The 17236-nt window shown below is 43.1% G+C and overlaps 1 protein-coding gene across 1 annotated transcript in view; it reads left to right on the forward strand.

The window, feature by feature from the left end:
- The window catches only part of LOC106571809 (putative methyltransferase-like protein 24), a 119976-nt gene that overhangs the window by 48260 nt on the left and 54480 nt on the right, over window positions 1–17236 (forward strand). The window contains exon 2 of the mRNA XM_014145276.3: window positions 16576–16674. Coding sequence (XP_014000751.2) covers window positions 16576–16674 — 99 coding nt within the window. The remainder of the gene's footprint in view (window positions 1–16575; window positions 16675–17236) is intronic.

Consider the following 17236-nt stretch of genomic DNA (forward strand, 5'->3'; position numbering starts at 1 on the left):
GACTGCATAATTTTACACTCGACACTAGAGCTCATTGACTCCTCATAGTGTTGAAAATACTCATCCTGGGTTAAAATAAGTCAACACTGTTATTTTTACACCCCCTTTTCTACTGTGTACTTTTGATCCAAGGCTCTGGAATACACAGCAAATTAACAATACACAGCAAATTGGCCAGTGTGACCTAGTATGGATTTTTCAGTGGAACATTTCTACTGTCGATTCAGAATTTTTGTAATAGTTTTTTGGGGGGGTAGATGAGATTGATTCAGGAGTTAAACGAACTCTGCAATAGTACAATTAACAATAAGTGGTGTAAAATAATCCCAGTGTTGTGTTAATAACCAGTGTTGAGAGTGGGATTGTGTCAGTTTTACTCTGTTGAGAGTAAAACATTCCCATCGTTATCAGATTTTTCACCATGCTCTACTGCAGGTAGACATTTTTGGATAGATTTTTTGGATAAAAGCAAAGCTACTTACAGTCATGCGTACATTCATTGTGGTCCAGGGATTCGAACCCACTAACCTGGCATACAAACTGAACTACACAGGATGATTTTTGCATGTACATTGATTGATTGATCTTATGCATGATAATGGTACCGGAGGGGATGGCTGCCATTTTACGTGCTCCTAACCAACTGTGCTATTTTGTTAGTTTTTTCGTGTTGTTTGTAACTTATTTATTTACTTATTTTGTACATAATGTTGCTGCTTACGTCTCTTATGACGTAAAATAACTTCTAGACATCAGAATATCAATTACTCATCTCGAAGTGGACCAAGATTTTTTCTTTAACGAGTCCGACGCAAAGGACATACTGCTTTCTCAGGAACGGGCCCAATTCCCCGTCATTTGCGTGAATAAAAGACAGAGAAAAGGCGGCGGAGGTCGGGCTGCCTTCTGAGAATTCGTAGGCGAGTGAGTAAACCCCCACTGCCATCCGTTCTATTGGCCAACGTGCAATCATTGGAAAACAAAATGGATGATCTACGATCAAGATTATCCTACCAACGGGACATTAAAAACTGTATATGTTTCACAGAGTCGTGGTTGAACGACGACACGGACAATATAGAGTTGGCGGGATTTTCCATGCATTGGCAGGACAGAGAAGCTACGTCTGGTGAGACGAGGGCGGGGGTGGGTGTCTATTTGTCAATAACAGCTGGTGCGCGATGTCTAACATTAAAAAAGTCTCGAGGTATTGCTCTCCTGAGGTAGAATACCTTACGATAAGCTGTAGACCACACTATCTACCAAGAGAGATCTCATCTATATTATTCGTAGCCATCTATTTACCACCACAAACCGATGCTGGCACTAAGACTGCACTCAAACAGCTGTATAAGGCCATAAGCAAACAAGAAAATGCTCATCCAGAAGCGGCGCCCCTAGTGACCGGGGACTTTAATGCAGGCAAACTTAAATCCATTTTACCTCATTTCTACCAGCCTGTCACATGTGCAACCAGAGGGGAAAAAAACTTTTACTCTACAAGACCCCCTTTACTCTACACACAGAGACGCGTACAAAGCTCTCCCTCACCCTCCATTTGGCAAATCTGACCATAATTATATCCTCCTGATTCCTGCTTACAAGCAAAACCTAAAGCAGGAAGTACCAGTGACTCTCTCAATACCGAAGTGGTCAGATGATGCTACGTTACAGGACTGTTTTCCTAGCATAGACTAGAATATGTTCCGGGATTCATCCAATGGCATTGAGGAGTATACCACCTCAGTCATCGGCTTCATCAATAAGTGCATTGAGGACATCGTCCCAACAGTGACCATACGTACATATCCCAACCAGAAGCCATGGATTACAGGCAACATCCACATCACACTAAAGGCTAGAGCTGCTGCTTTCAAGGAGCAGAACACTAATCCGGACGCTTATAAGAAATTCTGCCAAGCCCTCAGACGAACCATCAAACAGGCAAAGCGTCAATACAGGATTAAGATTGAATCCTACCACACCAGCTCTGACGCTTGCCAGATGTGGCAGGGCTTGAAAACTATTACGGACTACAAAGGGAAACCCAGCCGCCAGCTTCCCAGTGACGCAAGCCAACCAGATGAGCTAAATGCCTTTTATGCTTGCTTCGAGGCAAGCAACACTGAATCATGAATGAGAGCACCAGCTGTTCCGGATGACTGTGTGATAACGCTCTTGGTAGCTGATGTGAGCAAGACCTTTAAACAGGTCAACATTCACAAAGCCGCGGGGCCAGCCGGATTACCAGGACGTGAACTCAAAGCACTGACATTTGCATCCTCTTGCTGACTGAGTCTGTAATAGCTTCATTTTTCAAGCAGACCACCAAGGAAGCGAAGGTAACCTGCCTAAATGATTACCGCCCATAGAACTGACATCAGTAGCCATGAAGTGCTTTGAAAGGCTGGTCATGGCTCACATCAACAGCGTCATCCCAGATACCCTAGACCCACTCCAATTCGCATACCGCCCAACATATCCACAGATGACGCAATCTCTATCGCACTCCACACTGCCCTTTCCCACCTGGACAAAGGGAACATCATGTGAGAATGCTGTTCATTGACTACAGCTCAGCGTTCAACACCATAGTGCCCACAAAGCTCATCACGAAGCTAAGGACCCTGGGACTAAACACCTCCCTCTGCAACTGGATCCTGGACTTCCTGACGGGCCATCCCCAGGTGGTAAGGGTAGGCAACAACAAGTCTGCCACGCTGATCCTCAACACTGGGGCCCCTCGGGTGTGTGCTTAGTCCCCTCCTGTACTCCCTGTTCACCCACAACTGCGTGGCCAAACATGACTCCAATACCGTCATTAAGTTTGCTGATGACACAACAGTGGTTGGCCTGATCACAGACAATGATGAGACAGCCTATAGGGAGGAGGTCAGAGACCCGGCAGTGTGGTGCCAGGACAACAACCTCTCCCTCAGTGTAAGCAAGACAAAGGAGCTTATCGTGAACTACAGGAAAAGGAGAGCTGAACCAGCCCCCATTAACATCAACGGGGCTGTAGTGGTGCGGGTCAAGAGTTTCATGTTCCTTGGTGTCCACTTCACCAACAAACTATCATGGTCCAAACACACCAAGACAGTCGTGAAGAGGGAACGACAACATCTTTTCCCCCTCTGGAGATTGAAAAGATTTGGCATGGGTCCCCAGATCCTCAAAATGTTCTACAGCTGCACCATCGAGAGCCACCATCGAGAGCATCCTAACTGGTTGCATCACCGTCTGGTCGGGCAACTGCTCGACATCTGACCGTAAGGTGCTACAGAGAGTAGTGTGTACGGCCGAGTACATCACTGAGGCCAAGCTTCCTGCCATCCAGGACCTACTGTAAATTGAAACCCCCCACCTACATTTGTTTTTTACTCTGCTGCTACTCACTGTTTATTATCTATGCATAGTCACTTCACCCCTACAAATGTACAAATTACCTTGACTAACCTGTACCCCCGCACATTGACTCTGTACCGGTACCCCCTGTATATAGTCTCGTTATTGTTATTGTTACTTTTTATTTATTTTTTTACTTTAGTTTAATTTAGTAAATGTTTTCTTAACTATTTCCTGAACAGCACTGTTGGTTAAGGGCTTGTAAATAAGCATTCCACGGTAAGGTCTACACCTGTGGTATTCGGCACATGTGACAAATAAAGTTTGATTTGATTTGATAAATAACATACATTTTTCTAAACTAATCCAATCAGTTAGTTCGATCTATTGTACCTCTTACTGAAATGCTCGTTCCAGTTTAAATGGAAGTCTCCTCACAATGTTCCTAACCCTAAAAGTAATTCTGAACGCAGGGTACAGTTGAATATAACTCTGGCTGGAATCCATTAGGAATTACACATCACTTGACAAGCCAGCTTTATGTCCCTTGCAGGCCTGATGTGGTATGTAAACCAGGAGGTTCCTAACACCACTGTGTTAGGATAAATCTTGTCCATCTAAGTAACGCCTTATGATTAATGTTCCCTCTAAGCTGTGCGTGTGTGCGGTCATACCACAGAAAGAAGCACAAGATTGAACTTCATTCAACTTTCTAGAGCAGTGGTCATCAACCGGTCGATCGCGATCACCTGGTAGATCTCCAAGGCATTCCTAGTCGATCTCCAAAATGTAGGTAAAAAACCCAACGATAAAACCTTGTGTCCCTATTTTGTTGTTGCCATTTTGAAACATTTCATGTGTCTGAAGGTACAAACTCTGACTTCCCGGAGGGCCCAAAGAGCAAATCAAGTGCACTATGGGTCTACTGCTGGCCAATCGGATGGCTCAGATGACTGTGTCTGTAGTAAAATAGCAGACATAAAATGAAAGCTACAGCAAAGTTGATACTATGATATTTCAAAATATTTTCAACCATGACTAGAGAGAGACTGTCAATGAAGACAACGAATACAACGAATAAAGAGATGCTGTTTTTATGAGTGAGTTCATGTTTAAGTTCTTACTCAACACTTTGTATTCAACACTTTTATAAGCCATAAAATGCATGTTCTTCCTATTTCCACTCAGCGCTACAACAAGCACTGCAGCAGTAATGAATGAGTAGGAAAGTGTGTCTGTAGGCTTGCGTTATTAACGGCTTGGGTCTTTTTTAATATCAAGGAATATTTCACTTTCTCTGTTCATAGGAGTAACAACATGAATTTGTGCATGACGCAGAAATAATGCGGTGCGACTCGAGTTTCTCCATCATCTGGAAGACTATGTCCCTTTTTGGTCAATGTCAGTGGAGGATAGGGAGAGCGGAGGGACGTTGAGAGCCGAATATTCAGTCTGCTACTCTCTCCCTCAGCTGAGACTGACCATCAGATGCAGGCACCATCAGCACATAAAATATGTATGCTCACTCAGCTGTGCTTCACAAGTAATACAACAACGGATCTAATACCGGTTTGATCATATAACCTACCTCAAATTTTGAAATATAATTGACAAAAATGGCCCGAAAAACAATGCATTGGCAGGGCAATTCAAGCAAAGCCAACATGCAGTGATAATGTATTGGGCCTGTAGCTTACTGCACAGACCTCATTGCTACAGTACTGTTTTTAATTGGTTAATGTTGCATAGGCTTGCGTTTTTCATGTAAAAAAAAAAATCGGAGCACTAGATCTCGGCTTGCATTTCGTGATCTTGACCCAGAAAAGTTTGGTGACCGCTGTTCTACAGTTTTCCCTGTTAACAAGGCAGCTACTCTAAATGGGGTCCAAACAGATTAAAGCACTTACATTACATTCAATGGCAAGAAAAAGGATGCGAACCCTTTGGAAATACTTGGATTTCTGCATAAATTGGTCATTAAATTTGATCTGATCTTCATCTAGGTCACAACAATAGACAAATACAGTCTGCTTAAACTAATACAACACAAACAATTATACGTTTTCATGTCTTTATTGAGAAGTATGTAAAGCCTTGGATTTAATAACTGGTTGACCCTCCTTTAGCAGCAATAACCACAACCAAATGTTTTCTGTAGTTGCGGATCAGACCTGCACAACGGTCAGGTGTCATGCTCCTCTTCGTCTGAAGATATAGAGAAATCGCTGTCGGAAAAAGTGGACCAATACGCAGCGGTTTGCGTGCTCATCATATTTATTTTAAATGTGAACACCAAGAAAAAACAAGAAACAAAGACCGACAGGAACAGTTTTGCAGGCTATACACAACGCAATGCAAAAACAACAACCCACAAACACCAGGTGAAAAACACTCCAAATATATGACTCCCAATCAGGAACAATGACATACAGCTGTTCCTGATCGGGAGCCACACAGACTAACAAAGAAACAAAACAACTAGATAAACCATACAACACAACCCTACTGCCAAGTCCTGACCAAAAGCTAATACAATTACTCCCTCTGCTGGTCAGGACGTGACAGTACCCCCCCCCTAAAGGTGTAGACCCCGAATGCACCTCAAAAGAAAACACAAAAATCCCCCAATACCACAACAAACAAAAAAACAAATACCCCCTAAACAAAAAGGGAGGGAAGGGAGGGTGGCTGCCGTCAACGACGGCACTTGTGCTACAACCCCCCCTCCCCAACCCACCTACACTGGAGGAGGCTCTGGTTCTGGCCTCCTGTCCTCCTGACTGACGACATAGTCTCTTGGTTCTGGACCATAGGCAGACTCCCTCAGTTCCGGGTTGTATGCAGACTCATTAGGTTCAAAACTGTAGGCAGACTCGCATAGTTCATAGTTCATTTCAATCTCACCCGGTTCCGGGTCGCGGGCAGACTCACCCGGTTCCGGGTCGCGGGCAGACTCACCCGGTTCATAGTTAATTTCAATCTCACCCGGTTCCGGGTCGCGGGCAGACTCACCCGGTTCTGGACAGTGCGCCGTCTCCCGCGGTTCTGGACAGTGGGCCGTCTCCCCCGGTTCCGGACAGTGGGCCGTCTCACCCGGTTCCGTACAGTGGGCCGTCTCACCCGGTACCGGGCACTCTGGACTAGGCACTGTTGCCGGGCACTCTGGACGAGGCACTGTTGCCGGGCACTCTGGACGAGGCACTGTTGCCGGGCACTCTGGACGAGGCACTGTTGCCGGATACTCTGGCCTGGTCTGACGCACTGGAAGCCTGATGCATGGGGCTGGTAGTGGAGGTACCAGCCTGGGGACACGCACCTCAGGGCTAGTGCGAGGAGCAGGAACAGGCTGAGTAGGACTAGGCTGACTCACTGGAAGCTTGATACGTGGTGCTGGTACTGGACGTGCCAGAATAGAGGTTCGCACTTCCGGGTCAGCACGAGAGGCGGGAACTGGAAAAACTGGGCCATGGAGGCGGACAGGCGGTCTTGCACGCACCTCCTGCACAACCCGTCCTGGCTGGATGGAACTAGTAGCCCTATATGTGCGGAGCGCTGGTACAGGGCGAACTGGGCTGTGCAGGGGCCTGATGGTTGCCGTGCGTAGAGCGGGAGTACCGGTGACCAGACGCGCTGCGCAGGCATCCTCCTACCAGGCTGGATGCCCACTCTAGCACGGCATCTGCGAGGGGCTGGAATAACTCGCACTGGACTGTGCGTGCGTATGGGCGAGATCGTGCGCACTTCTGCAAAACACGGCGCCCTCCACTCCATACGCTCCTCCATATAAGCATGGGTAGCTGGCTTATGGCTCTTCCTTGGCCTAGCCAACCTATCCATGTGCCCCCCCAAAAAAACTTATTGGGGGTGCCTCTCGTGCTTCTCTATCAGCGCGTTCCTGGCCTCATACCGCCGCCTCTCTGCCTTAGCTTCCTCTATTTCCTCCCGTGGGCGACGGTATACCCCAGCCTGGTGCCAAGGTCCAGCCCCGTCCAGAATCTCCTCCCAAGTCCATCTCTCTCTATAGTCCATGTACTCCACCTGCTGCTCCTTTCTCCGCTGCTTGGTCTTTGTTTGGTGGGTTGTTCTGTCAAGCTCCTCTTCGTCTGAAGATATAGAGAAATCGCTGTCGGAAAAAGTGGACCAATACGCAGCGGGTTGCGTGCTCATCATATTTATTTTAAATGTGAACACCAAGCAAAAACAAGAAACAAAGACCGACAGGAACAGTTTTGCAGGCTATACACAACGCAATGCAAAAACAACAACCCACAAACCCCAGGTGAAAAAGACACTCCTAATATATGACTCCCAATCAGGAACAACGACATACAGCTGTTCCTGATCGGGAGCCACACAGACTAACAAAGAAACAAAACAACTAGATAAACCATACAACACAACCCTACTGCCACGTCCTGACCAAAATCTAATACAATTACTCCCTCTGCTTGTCAGGACGTGACATCAGGAGGAATTTTGGACCATTCCGCTTTACAAAAATGTTTCAGTTCAGCAATATTCTTGGGATGTCTGGTGTCAACTGCTCTCTTGAGGTCATGCCACAGCATCTCAATCAGGTTGAGGTCAGTATTCTGACTGGGCCACTGCAGAAGGCGTATTTTCTTCTGTTGAAGCCATTCTGTTGTTGATTTACTTCTGTGTTTTGTGTCGTTGTCCTGTTGCATCACCCAACTTCTGTTGAGCTTCAATTGGCAGACAAATAGCCTAACATTCTCCTGCAAAATGTCTTGATAAACTTGGGAATTCATTTTTCCGTCGATGATAGCAAGCCTTCCAGGCCCTGAGGTAGCAAAGCAGCCCCAAACCATGACGCTCCCTCCACCATACTTTACAATTGGGATGAGGTTTTGATGTTGGTGTGCTGTGCCTTTTTTTCTCCACACATAGTGGTGTGTGTTCCTTCCAAACACCTCAACTATAGTTTCATCTGTCCACAGAATATTTTGCCAGTAGCGCTGTGGAACATCCATGTGCATTTTTGCAAACTTCAGACGTGCAACAATGTTTTATTTTGGACAGCAGCGGCTTCTTCCATGGTGTCCTCCCATGAACACCATTCTTGTTTAGTGTTTTACGTATCATAGACTCCTCAACAGAGATGTTAGCATGTTCCAAAGATTTCTGTACGATTTTAGCGGACACTAGGATTCTTCTTAAGCTCATTGAGCATTCTGTGCTGTGCTCTTGCAGTCACCTTTGCAGGATGGCTACTCCTAGAGAGAGTAGCAACAGTGCTGAACTTTCTCCATTTATAGATCATTTGTCTTACCGTGGACTGATGAACATTAAGTCTTTTAGAGATACTTTTGTAACCCTTTCCAGCTTCATGCAAGTCAACAATTCTTAATCTTAGGTCTTCTGAGATCTCTTTTGTTCAAGGCATGGTTCACATCAGGCAATGCTTGTTGTGAATAGCAAACTCAAATTTTGTTCCTTTTTTTTAATAGGACAAGGCAGCTCTAACCAACATCTCCAATCTCGTCTCATTGATTGGACTCCAGGTTAGCTGACTCCTGACTCAATTAGCTTTTGGAGAAGTCATTAGCCTAGGGGTTCACATACTTTTCCCAAACTACACTGTGAAAGTTTAAATGATGTATTCAATATAGACAAGAAAAATACAATAATTTGTGTGTTATTAGTTTATGCACACTATATTTGTTTATTGTTGTGACTTAGATGAAGATCAGATCAAATTTGTTGACCATTTTATGCAGAAATACAGGTAATTACAAAGGGTTCACATACTTTTTCTTGCCACTGTAGACAACAGAAGATAAAACTGTACATCATATAACATTATTATGCTACTACATACCTACAATACAAAATGTACAATACAAAATGTATAATACCACCAAACTAAAATATTAACGTCTTACATCTAGACGTTCCGCTAGCGGAACACCTGCTCCAATATCCAATGATGGGCGTGGCGCGAAATACAAACTCCTCGAAAATCCGAAAACTTCCATTTTTCAAACATATGACTATTTTTCACCATTTTAAAAACAAGACTCTCCTTTATCTAACCACACTGTCCGATTTCAAAAAGGCTTTACAACGAAAGCAAAACATTAGATTATGTCAGCAGAGTACCCAGCCAGAAATAATCAGACACCCATTTTTCAAGCTAGCATATAATGTCACAAAAACCAAAACCACAGCTAAATGCAGCACTAACCTTTGATGATCTTCATCAGATGACACTCCTAGGACATTATGTTATACAATACATGCATGTTTTGTTCAATCAAGTACATATTTATATCAAAAAACAGCTTTTTACATTAGCATGTGACGTTCAGAACTAGCATTCCCACCGAATACTTCCGGGGAATTTACTAAATTACTCACGATAAACGTTCACAAAAAACATAACAATTATTTTAAGAATTATAGATACAGAACTCCTTTATGCAATCGCGGTGTCCGATTTTAAAATAGCTTTTCAGTGAAAGCACATTTTGCAATATTCTGAGTAGATAGCTCGCCATCACGGGCTAGCTAATTTGACACCCACCAAGTTTGGTACTCACCAAACTCAGATTTACTATAAGAAAAATTGGATTACCTTTGCTGTTCTTCGTCAGAATGCACTCCCAGGACTTCTACTTCAACAACAAATGTTGTTTTGGTTCCAAATAATCCATAGTTATATCCAAATAGCGGCGTTTTGTTCGTGCGTTCAAGACACTATCCGAAGGGTAACGAAGGGTGATGCGCGGACGTGTATCGTGACAAAAAAATTCAAAATATTCCATTACCGTACTTCGAAGCATGTCAAACGCTGTTTAAAATCAATTTTTATGCGATTTTTCTCGTAAAAAAAGGGATAATATTCCGACCGGGAGACGTCCTTTCCGTTCAAAGACTCAAAAAGTAAAATGGACTCTTCACGTGCATGCGTGCACCCGTCTCATTGTTCTCAGATCGACCACTTACCAAATGCGCTACTGTTTTTCAGCCAGTAACTGCAGAGTCATCGTTCAACGTTCTGGCGCCTTCTGAGAGCCTATGGGAGCCTTAGAAAATGTCACATTACAGCAGAGATCCTTTGTTTTGGATAGAGATGACAAAGAAGGCCAAGAAATGGTCAGACAGGGTACTTCCTGTACAGAATCTTCTCAGGTTTTGGCCTGCCATTTGAGTTCTGTTATACTCACAGACACCATTCAAACAGTTTTAGAAACTTTGGAGTGTTTTCTATCCAAAGCTAATAATTATATGCATATTCTAGTTTCTGGGCAGGAGTAATAACCAGATTAAATCGGGTACGTTTTTTTATCCGGCCGTGAAAATACTGCCCCCTATCCATAACAGGTTAAAATGCATGCGTATGCGTGTCTGTATCTTTGTGTGTGTTTCTTCACAGTCCCTGCTTTTCTATAAGTTGTAATGTCACCTGTTTTAAAAATCTAATTCTCCTGCTTGCATCAGTTACCTGACGTGGAATAGAGCTCAATTTAGTCATGGCTCTATGTAGTACTGTGCGCTTCCCATAGTTTGTTCTGGACTTGGGGATTGTGAAGAGACCTCTGATGGCATGTCTTGTGGGGTATGCATGGGTGTCCGAGCTTGGTACGTTCAGCTTGTCAACACTTCTTACAAAAACAAGTAGTGATGAAGTCAATCTCTCTTCCACTTCGAGGCATGAGAGGCTGACATGCATATCATTAATGTTAGCTCTCCGTGTACTTTTAAGGGCCAGCCGTGCTGCCCTGTTTTGAGCTTAATGTAATTTTCCCAAGTCTCTCTTTGTGGCACCTGACCACACGACCGAACAGTAGTCTAGGTGCAACAAAACTAGGGCCTGTAGAACCTGCCTTGTTGATAGTGTTGGTAGTGAAGTGAAGTGATAGTGAAGGCAGAGCAGCGCTTTATTATGGACAGACTTCTCCCCATCTTAGCTAGTTTTATCAATATGTTTTGACCATGACAGTTTACAATCCAGGGTTACTCCAAGCAGTTTAGTCACATCAACTTGCTCAATTTCCACATTATTCATTTAGTTGAGGGTTAGGGTTTAGTGAATGATTTGTTCCAAAAACAAAGCTTTTAGTTTTGGAAATATCAGGACTAACTTATTCCTTGCCATCCATTCTGAAACTAACTGCAGCTTTTTGTTAAATGTTGCAGTCATTTCAGTTGCTGTAGTAGCTGACGTTTATAGTGTTGAGTCATCCACATACATAGACAAACTGGCTTTACTCAAAGCCAGTGGTATGTCATTAGTAAAGATTGAAAAAAGTAAGGGGCCTTAACAGCTACCCTGGGGAATTCCTGATTTTACCTCGATTATGTTGGAGAGGCTTCCATTAAAGAACACCATCTGTGTTATGTTAGACAAGTAACTCTTTATCCAAAATGTCAATCAATTTATTTTTGTTTCATAGTATAGTTTATTTGTATTATTATTTAGTTTAGTCACATGATTTCTTAATTTGCAGTACGTTTGCCAATAGGTTGGGCTGCCAGACTTATTTGCCATACCTTTTGCTTCATCCCTCTCAACCATACCATTTTTCAATTCCTCATCAATCCAAGGGGATTTAACCGTTTTTACAGTCATTTTCTTAATGGGTGCATGCTTATTAGTAACTGGAATAAGCAATTTCATAAATGTGTCAATTGCAGTGTCTAGTTGCTCCTTATTACACACCACAGATCAGCAAATAACATAAGAATCACTACAAAATGTATTGTATGACCTCTTATACACTATATTAGATCCAGCCATTGGAACGTTGGTTTTCCTAGATATGGCTACTATATTGTAATCACTACATCCTTTGGATTTTCCTTCCCTGTGGCTCAGTTGGTAGAGCATGGTGTTTGCAACGCCAGCATGGTGTGTGCAACGCCAGGGTTGTGGGTTCGATTCCCACGGGGGGCCAGTACAAAAAAAATCATTTAAAAAAATGCATGAAATGAAATGAAATGCTCTGGATAAGAGCGTCTGCTAAATGACTAAAATGTAAATGTAAAAAATGATTTGGATACTGCTTTAAAGCAAATTTATGCAGAATTAGTAAAGATGAGATCATTACATGTTGATGATTTAGTTCCTGTGCTATTTATAACTAACCTGGTAGGTTGACTGACAACCTGAACCAGTTTGCAGTCACTGGATGCTGTTTGAAGTTTTTCTTGAGTGGGCAGCTTGATGAAAGCCAGTAAATATTTCAATCCCCTAGAAAATATACAGTGCCTTCGGGAAAGTATTCAAGCCCCTTGACTTTTTACACATTTTGTTAAGTTACAGCCTTATCCTAAAATGGATTAAATAAAAAAAATCTACGCACAATCCCCAATAATGGCAAAGCAAAAACAGTTTATTTTATTTTAGCAAATGTATAAATAAAAAAATACAGAAATACCTTATTTACATAAGTATTCAGACCCTGTACCATGAGACTCGAAATTGAGCTCAAGTATATCCTGTTTCCATTGATTATTTTTATTTAACCTTAATTTAACTAGGGAAGTTAATTAAGAACAAATTTTTATTTTACAATGACCCGGCCTACCCCGGCCAAACCCTCCCCTAACCCGGATGACGCTGGGCCAATTGTGCGCCGCCCTGTTGGACTCCCGATCGTGGCCGGTTACGATACAGCCTGGGATCGAACCAGGGTCTGTAGTGATGCCTTCAGCACTGAGCTGCAGTGCCTTAGTCCGCTGCACCACTCAGGAGCCCTTGAGATATTTCTACAACTTGATTGGAGTCCACCTGTTGTAAATTCAATTGACTGAGCATGATATGGAAAGGCACACACCTGTCTCTATAAGGTCCCACAGTTGACAATGCACGTCAGAGCAAAAAACAAGCCATGAGGTCAAAAGAATTGTCCGTAGAGCTCCAAGACAGGATTGTGTCGAGGCACAGATCTGGGGAAGAATACCAAAAACATTCTGCAGCATAGAAGATTCCTAAGAACACAGTGGCCTCCATCATTCTTAAATTGGAAACGTTTGGAACCATCAAGACTCTTCCTAGAGCTGGCCGCCCATTCAAACGGAGCAATCGGAGGAGAAGGGCCTTGGACAGGTAGGTGACCAAGAACCCGATGATAACTCTGACAGAGCTCTAGTTCCTTTGTGGAGATGGGAGAACCTGCCTGAAGGACAACCATCTCTGCAGCTCTCCACCAATCAGGCTTTTATGGTAGAGTGGCCAGAGAGATGCCACTCCTCAGTAAAAGGCACATGACAGCCCGCTTGGAGTTTGTGAAAAGGCACCGAAAGGACTCTGAGACCATGAGAAACAAGATTCTCTGGTTTGATGAAACCAAGATTGAACTTTTTTGGCCTGAATGCTCACCGTCACGTCTGGAGGAAACCTGGCACCATCTCTATGGTGAAACATGGTGGTGGCAGCATCATGCTGTGGGGCTGTTTTCAGTGGCAGGGACTGGGGGACTAGTCAGGTTTGAGGCAAAGATGAACAGAGCAAATTACAGAGAGATCCTAGATGAAAACCTATTCCAGAGCGCTCAGTACCTCAGACTGTGGTGAAAGTTCACCTTCCAACAGGACAATGCAGGAGTGGTTTCGGGACAAGTCTTTAAATGTCCTTTAGTGGCCTAGCCAGAGCCCAACTTGAACCTGATCGAACATCTCTGGAGAGAACTGAAAATAGCTGTACAGCAATGCTCCGCATCCAACCTGACAGAACTTGAGAGGATCTTCAGAGAATGGGAAATACTCCCCAAATACAGATGTGCCAAGCTTGTAGTGTCATACCCAAGAAGACTCGAGGCTGTAATTGCTGCCAAAGGTGCTTCAACAAAGTTCTGATTAAAGGGTCTGAATGCTGATGTAAATCTGATATTTATTTTTTAAATATAAATTAACAAAAAAAAAGCTTTTTCTTTTTCATTATGAGTTATTGTGTGTAGATTGATAATTTTTTTTTTTTTTTAATCAATTTTAGAATACGGCTGTAACCTAACAAAATGTGTAAAATGTCAAGGGCACTGTAGTTCTCTGTTGATATCACATACATTATCAAGCATTACACACGTATTATCCAGATACTGACTGTTAGCACTTAGTGGTCTGTGGCAATTGTGATCAAATCAATGCAATATTAGCCACTTTCAATGCAACATACCAAAACTAACTATGCAAGAGATTTTGTTGTAGGCAGAACGAATCGGAGTAGGATTATATTGCATTGACACGGACTACTCAGCCATACTCTACACAGACCGGTGTGGCATAAACAATTGGCGCTTCAGTAGGCCAATATGCAAATAGACCATTGCCATATATGGATCTGTGCCATTTACTTTGAACTGGACTGTGTTTACAGCATGAGCGGTCGTGAGTAGATGTGCTTGTTTTGAAATCAAAGCGAGAGCTGCATGTAGCCACATGTACACATCCTTTGCTAGTTAGTGAGTTATTATCCCAGTTATAGATCATTTGTAGTCAGCAATAGTGGAGTGATTGCTTCCTTCTTGAGCACAAAATGTATACATTTCTAGGCATCTTTGAAAAGTGAGTCAGGAAAATAGCTTTTTTTTGTCTTAAAGTGTTGTATTTTGAGACAGGCTTGAATAAGTTAAGTAGCTAACAGAAAATCTGTCTTGCTCCAGCAGGTGTCGTTTTTTTTGTTTTTTTTCGCCCACCAAGCAAGGAGTTTTTGTATGGAGGTCAATGAGAAAGTTTCAAATTTGGTCAACAAAACATTTATGGTTTATTTTCTACATGTGGATTCTTTGACCGAATATACGTTTTGTAATGCTTAAGTTGTTACGAGTGTACTGACAACCATCATCGAATATTCAAAATAGAATTACAACAATATATCCATAATATTTGCTAAAATTCACTGGAAAAGGCAAGGCACACTGGGAAATTAAATTGGAGGCGTGGCTTAGTGGGGGACGTGGCTTTCAATTTGTTGTTTTTGGTGTTGTAACACTTGAAGTGGTCTATGGTTATGTTATAATAATTATGAGCATGTCAGCTGCCAGTCCTGAAGTCTTTGTAAATGTTTATGTAAGACCATAAGGCATTACAGACTTGTAAATATAATTGAAATGTTCTTAATCGAAAATGAGCGATACAGACCTCTTTGTGTAATGGTTAAAAATCCTGTATGACGTGTTATTGCATCAGCACTAAGCACAGTGCTAATTTAACACTACCATGTACTACTGTAGGACAAATAACAGTACACTGTGCACAGTTACAACACATGAAAACACATGCACACTGTTAATATTGTCCACATGAAAACACAGAAAGGGAACACAGACAAATGCCAACATGATCCAGTTATCATCAGCCTATAATTATAGTGCAAACAGAACCACTCCATGGAACGTACTCCTCCAGTTGTCTAGTTGGGCAAAATGGAGATAGATTGCTGGAACACAGCACATTGCTATTATCTCTCTCTCTCTCTCTCTCTCTCTGCTGTAATCACAAACAGACACATTCCTGTGATGATGAATGAGGTCACTGAGCCTAGGCCTGTATAGCAGCCAGGAACAACAGGAATGTGACACAGAAACCCTCCCATAGAGGGGTATGTACTGGGACAGAAACAGAAACACTTTTCCAGTCTCACAGTTGGGTGGATACTGTAGCAGGACACAAGGTTTGGCATTAATGTCACTTTAATGGATGACAGAGGGCGGATTTGATTATGCTGAGCAGTGGAGCACCGGTCTGTGGCCCGTAATGTGAATGGGCAAAAGTGGTGAGAGAGGAGCACCCGTCTCAAATCAGTAATCTGTGCCGCTTGGTCATGTTGTCATCAAAGCAGCATGGTACTTTTTTGAAAACCATACAAAATCTCTTTTCCATTAAATATATGTTTGAATTTTCTAACTTGTTAGAGGAAGATAAAGCATTTTTACCAAAAGCAACACAGAATCATACTCATTACTCCTTGTGGGTAATTATGTCACATTTGTTCTTAGCCGACTTCACCGTGGGCTTTGAACGGGGACCTGGCTCACGTCTGGGATGCAGCCCAGTTTCGAAACGAAAACAATCAACTTCACCTAGTGCAAAACACGCCTACCCGGGCGCCAGGGCCAGATTAATCTAATCCCCTCAGTCATTTTTAGGATTCCACACTGATAGTAACACTGACGCTGATTGGCTTTCTCCTTGTTCCACTGTGTTGTTGTTTGGCCATCTCCCTGGTCCACTGATGCTGATTGGCTGTCTCCCTGTTGCTTTTTCCAGTCTCCCAGGTGGCATATAGAGCTCGAGCCGTGGGCCAGTGACAGTCACTCCCTGGAGGAGGAAGCTAGGAGGTTCCTTCACTACATCACTATACCACAGGTGGGTCACACTCATTTAATGGTTGCATCCAAATTGGCACCCTATACCTAGGTGGCAAAGGTCGGGATGGATATTGTCATTTATCAGCGTAGTAACAAACCCTCACCTCATGACCCATGCGAGGCTGGTAGAAAATGAACAGTCAATCATGTTTTTCCATGAAATTTGATGATATTTGGATGAAATCAGATCAAAGTATGATGACCAAAGTGTGAAAATGTACTGTTGCTTCTACAATTCTAAAGTTTGATCATAAAATTACTGGTCACCTCCCCCCGTGTCAAACACTTGGATTCAGGAAGCGGGATTATGCAGCTCTGCAACTTTTCAGGGAAGTCAGTAACCAATATACACAGTTAGTTAGGAAAGCTAAGGCTAGCTTTATCAAACAGAAATGTGCATCCTGTAGCACTAATTCCAAACAGTTTTGGGACACTGTAAAGTCCATGGAGTATAAGAGCACCTCCTCCCAGCTGCCCACTGCTCTGAGGCTAGGAAACACTGTCATCACCGATAAATCTACGATAATCGCTAATTTCAAGTAGCATTTTTCTACGGCTGG

Source organism: Salmo salar, chromosome 15 (assembly GCF_965601325.2).
Source record: "Salmo salar chromosome 15, fSalSal1, whole genome shotgun sequence".
In the NCBI taxonomy this organism is placed as follows: domain Eukaryota; kingdom Metazoa; phylum Chordata; class Actinopteri; order Salmoniformes; family Salmonidae; genus Salmo; species Salmo salar.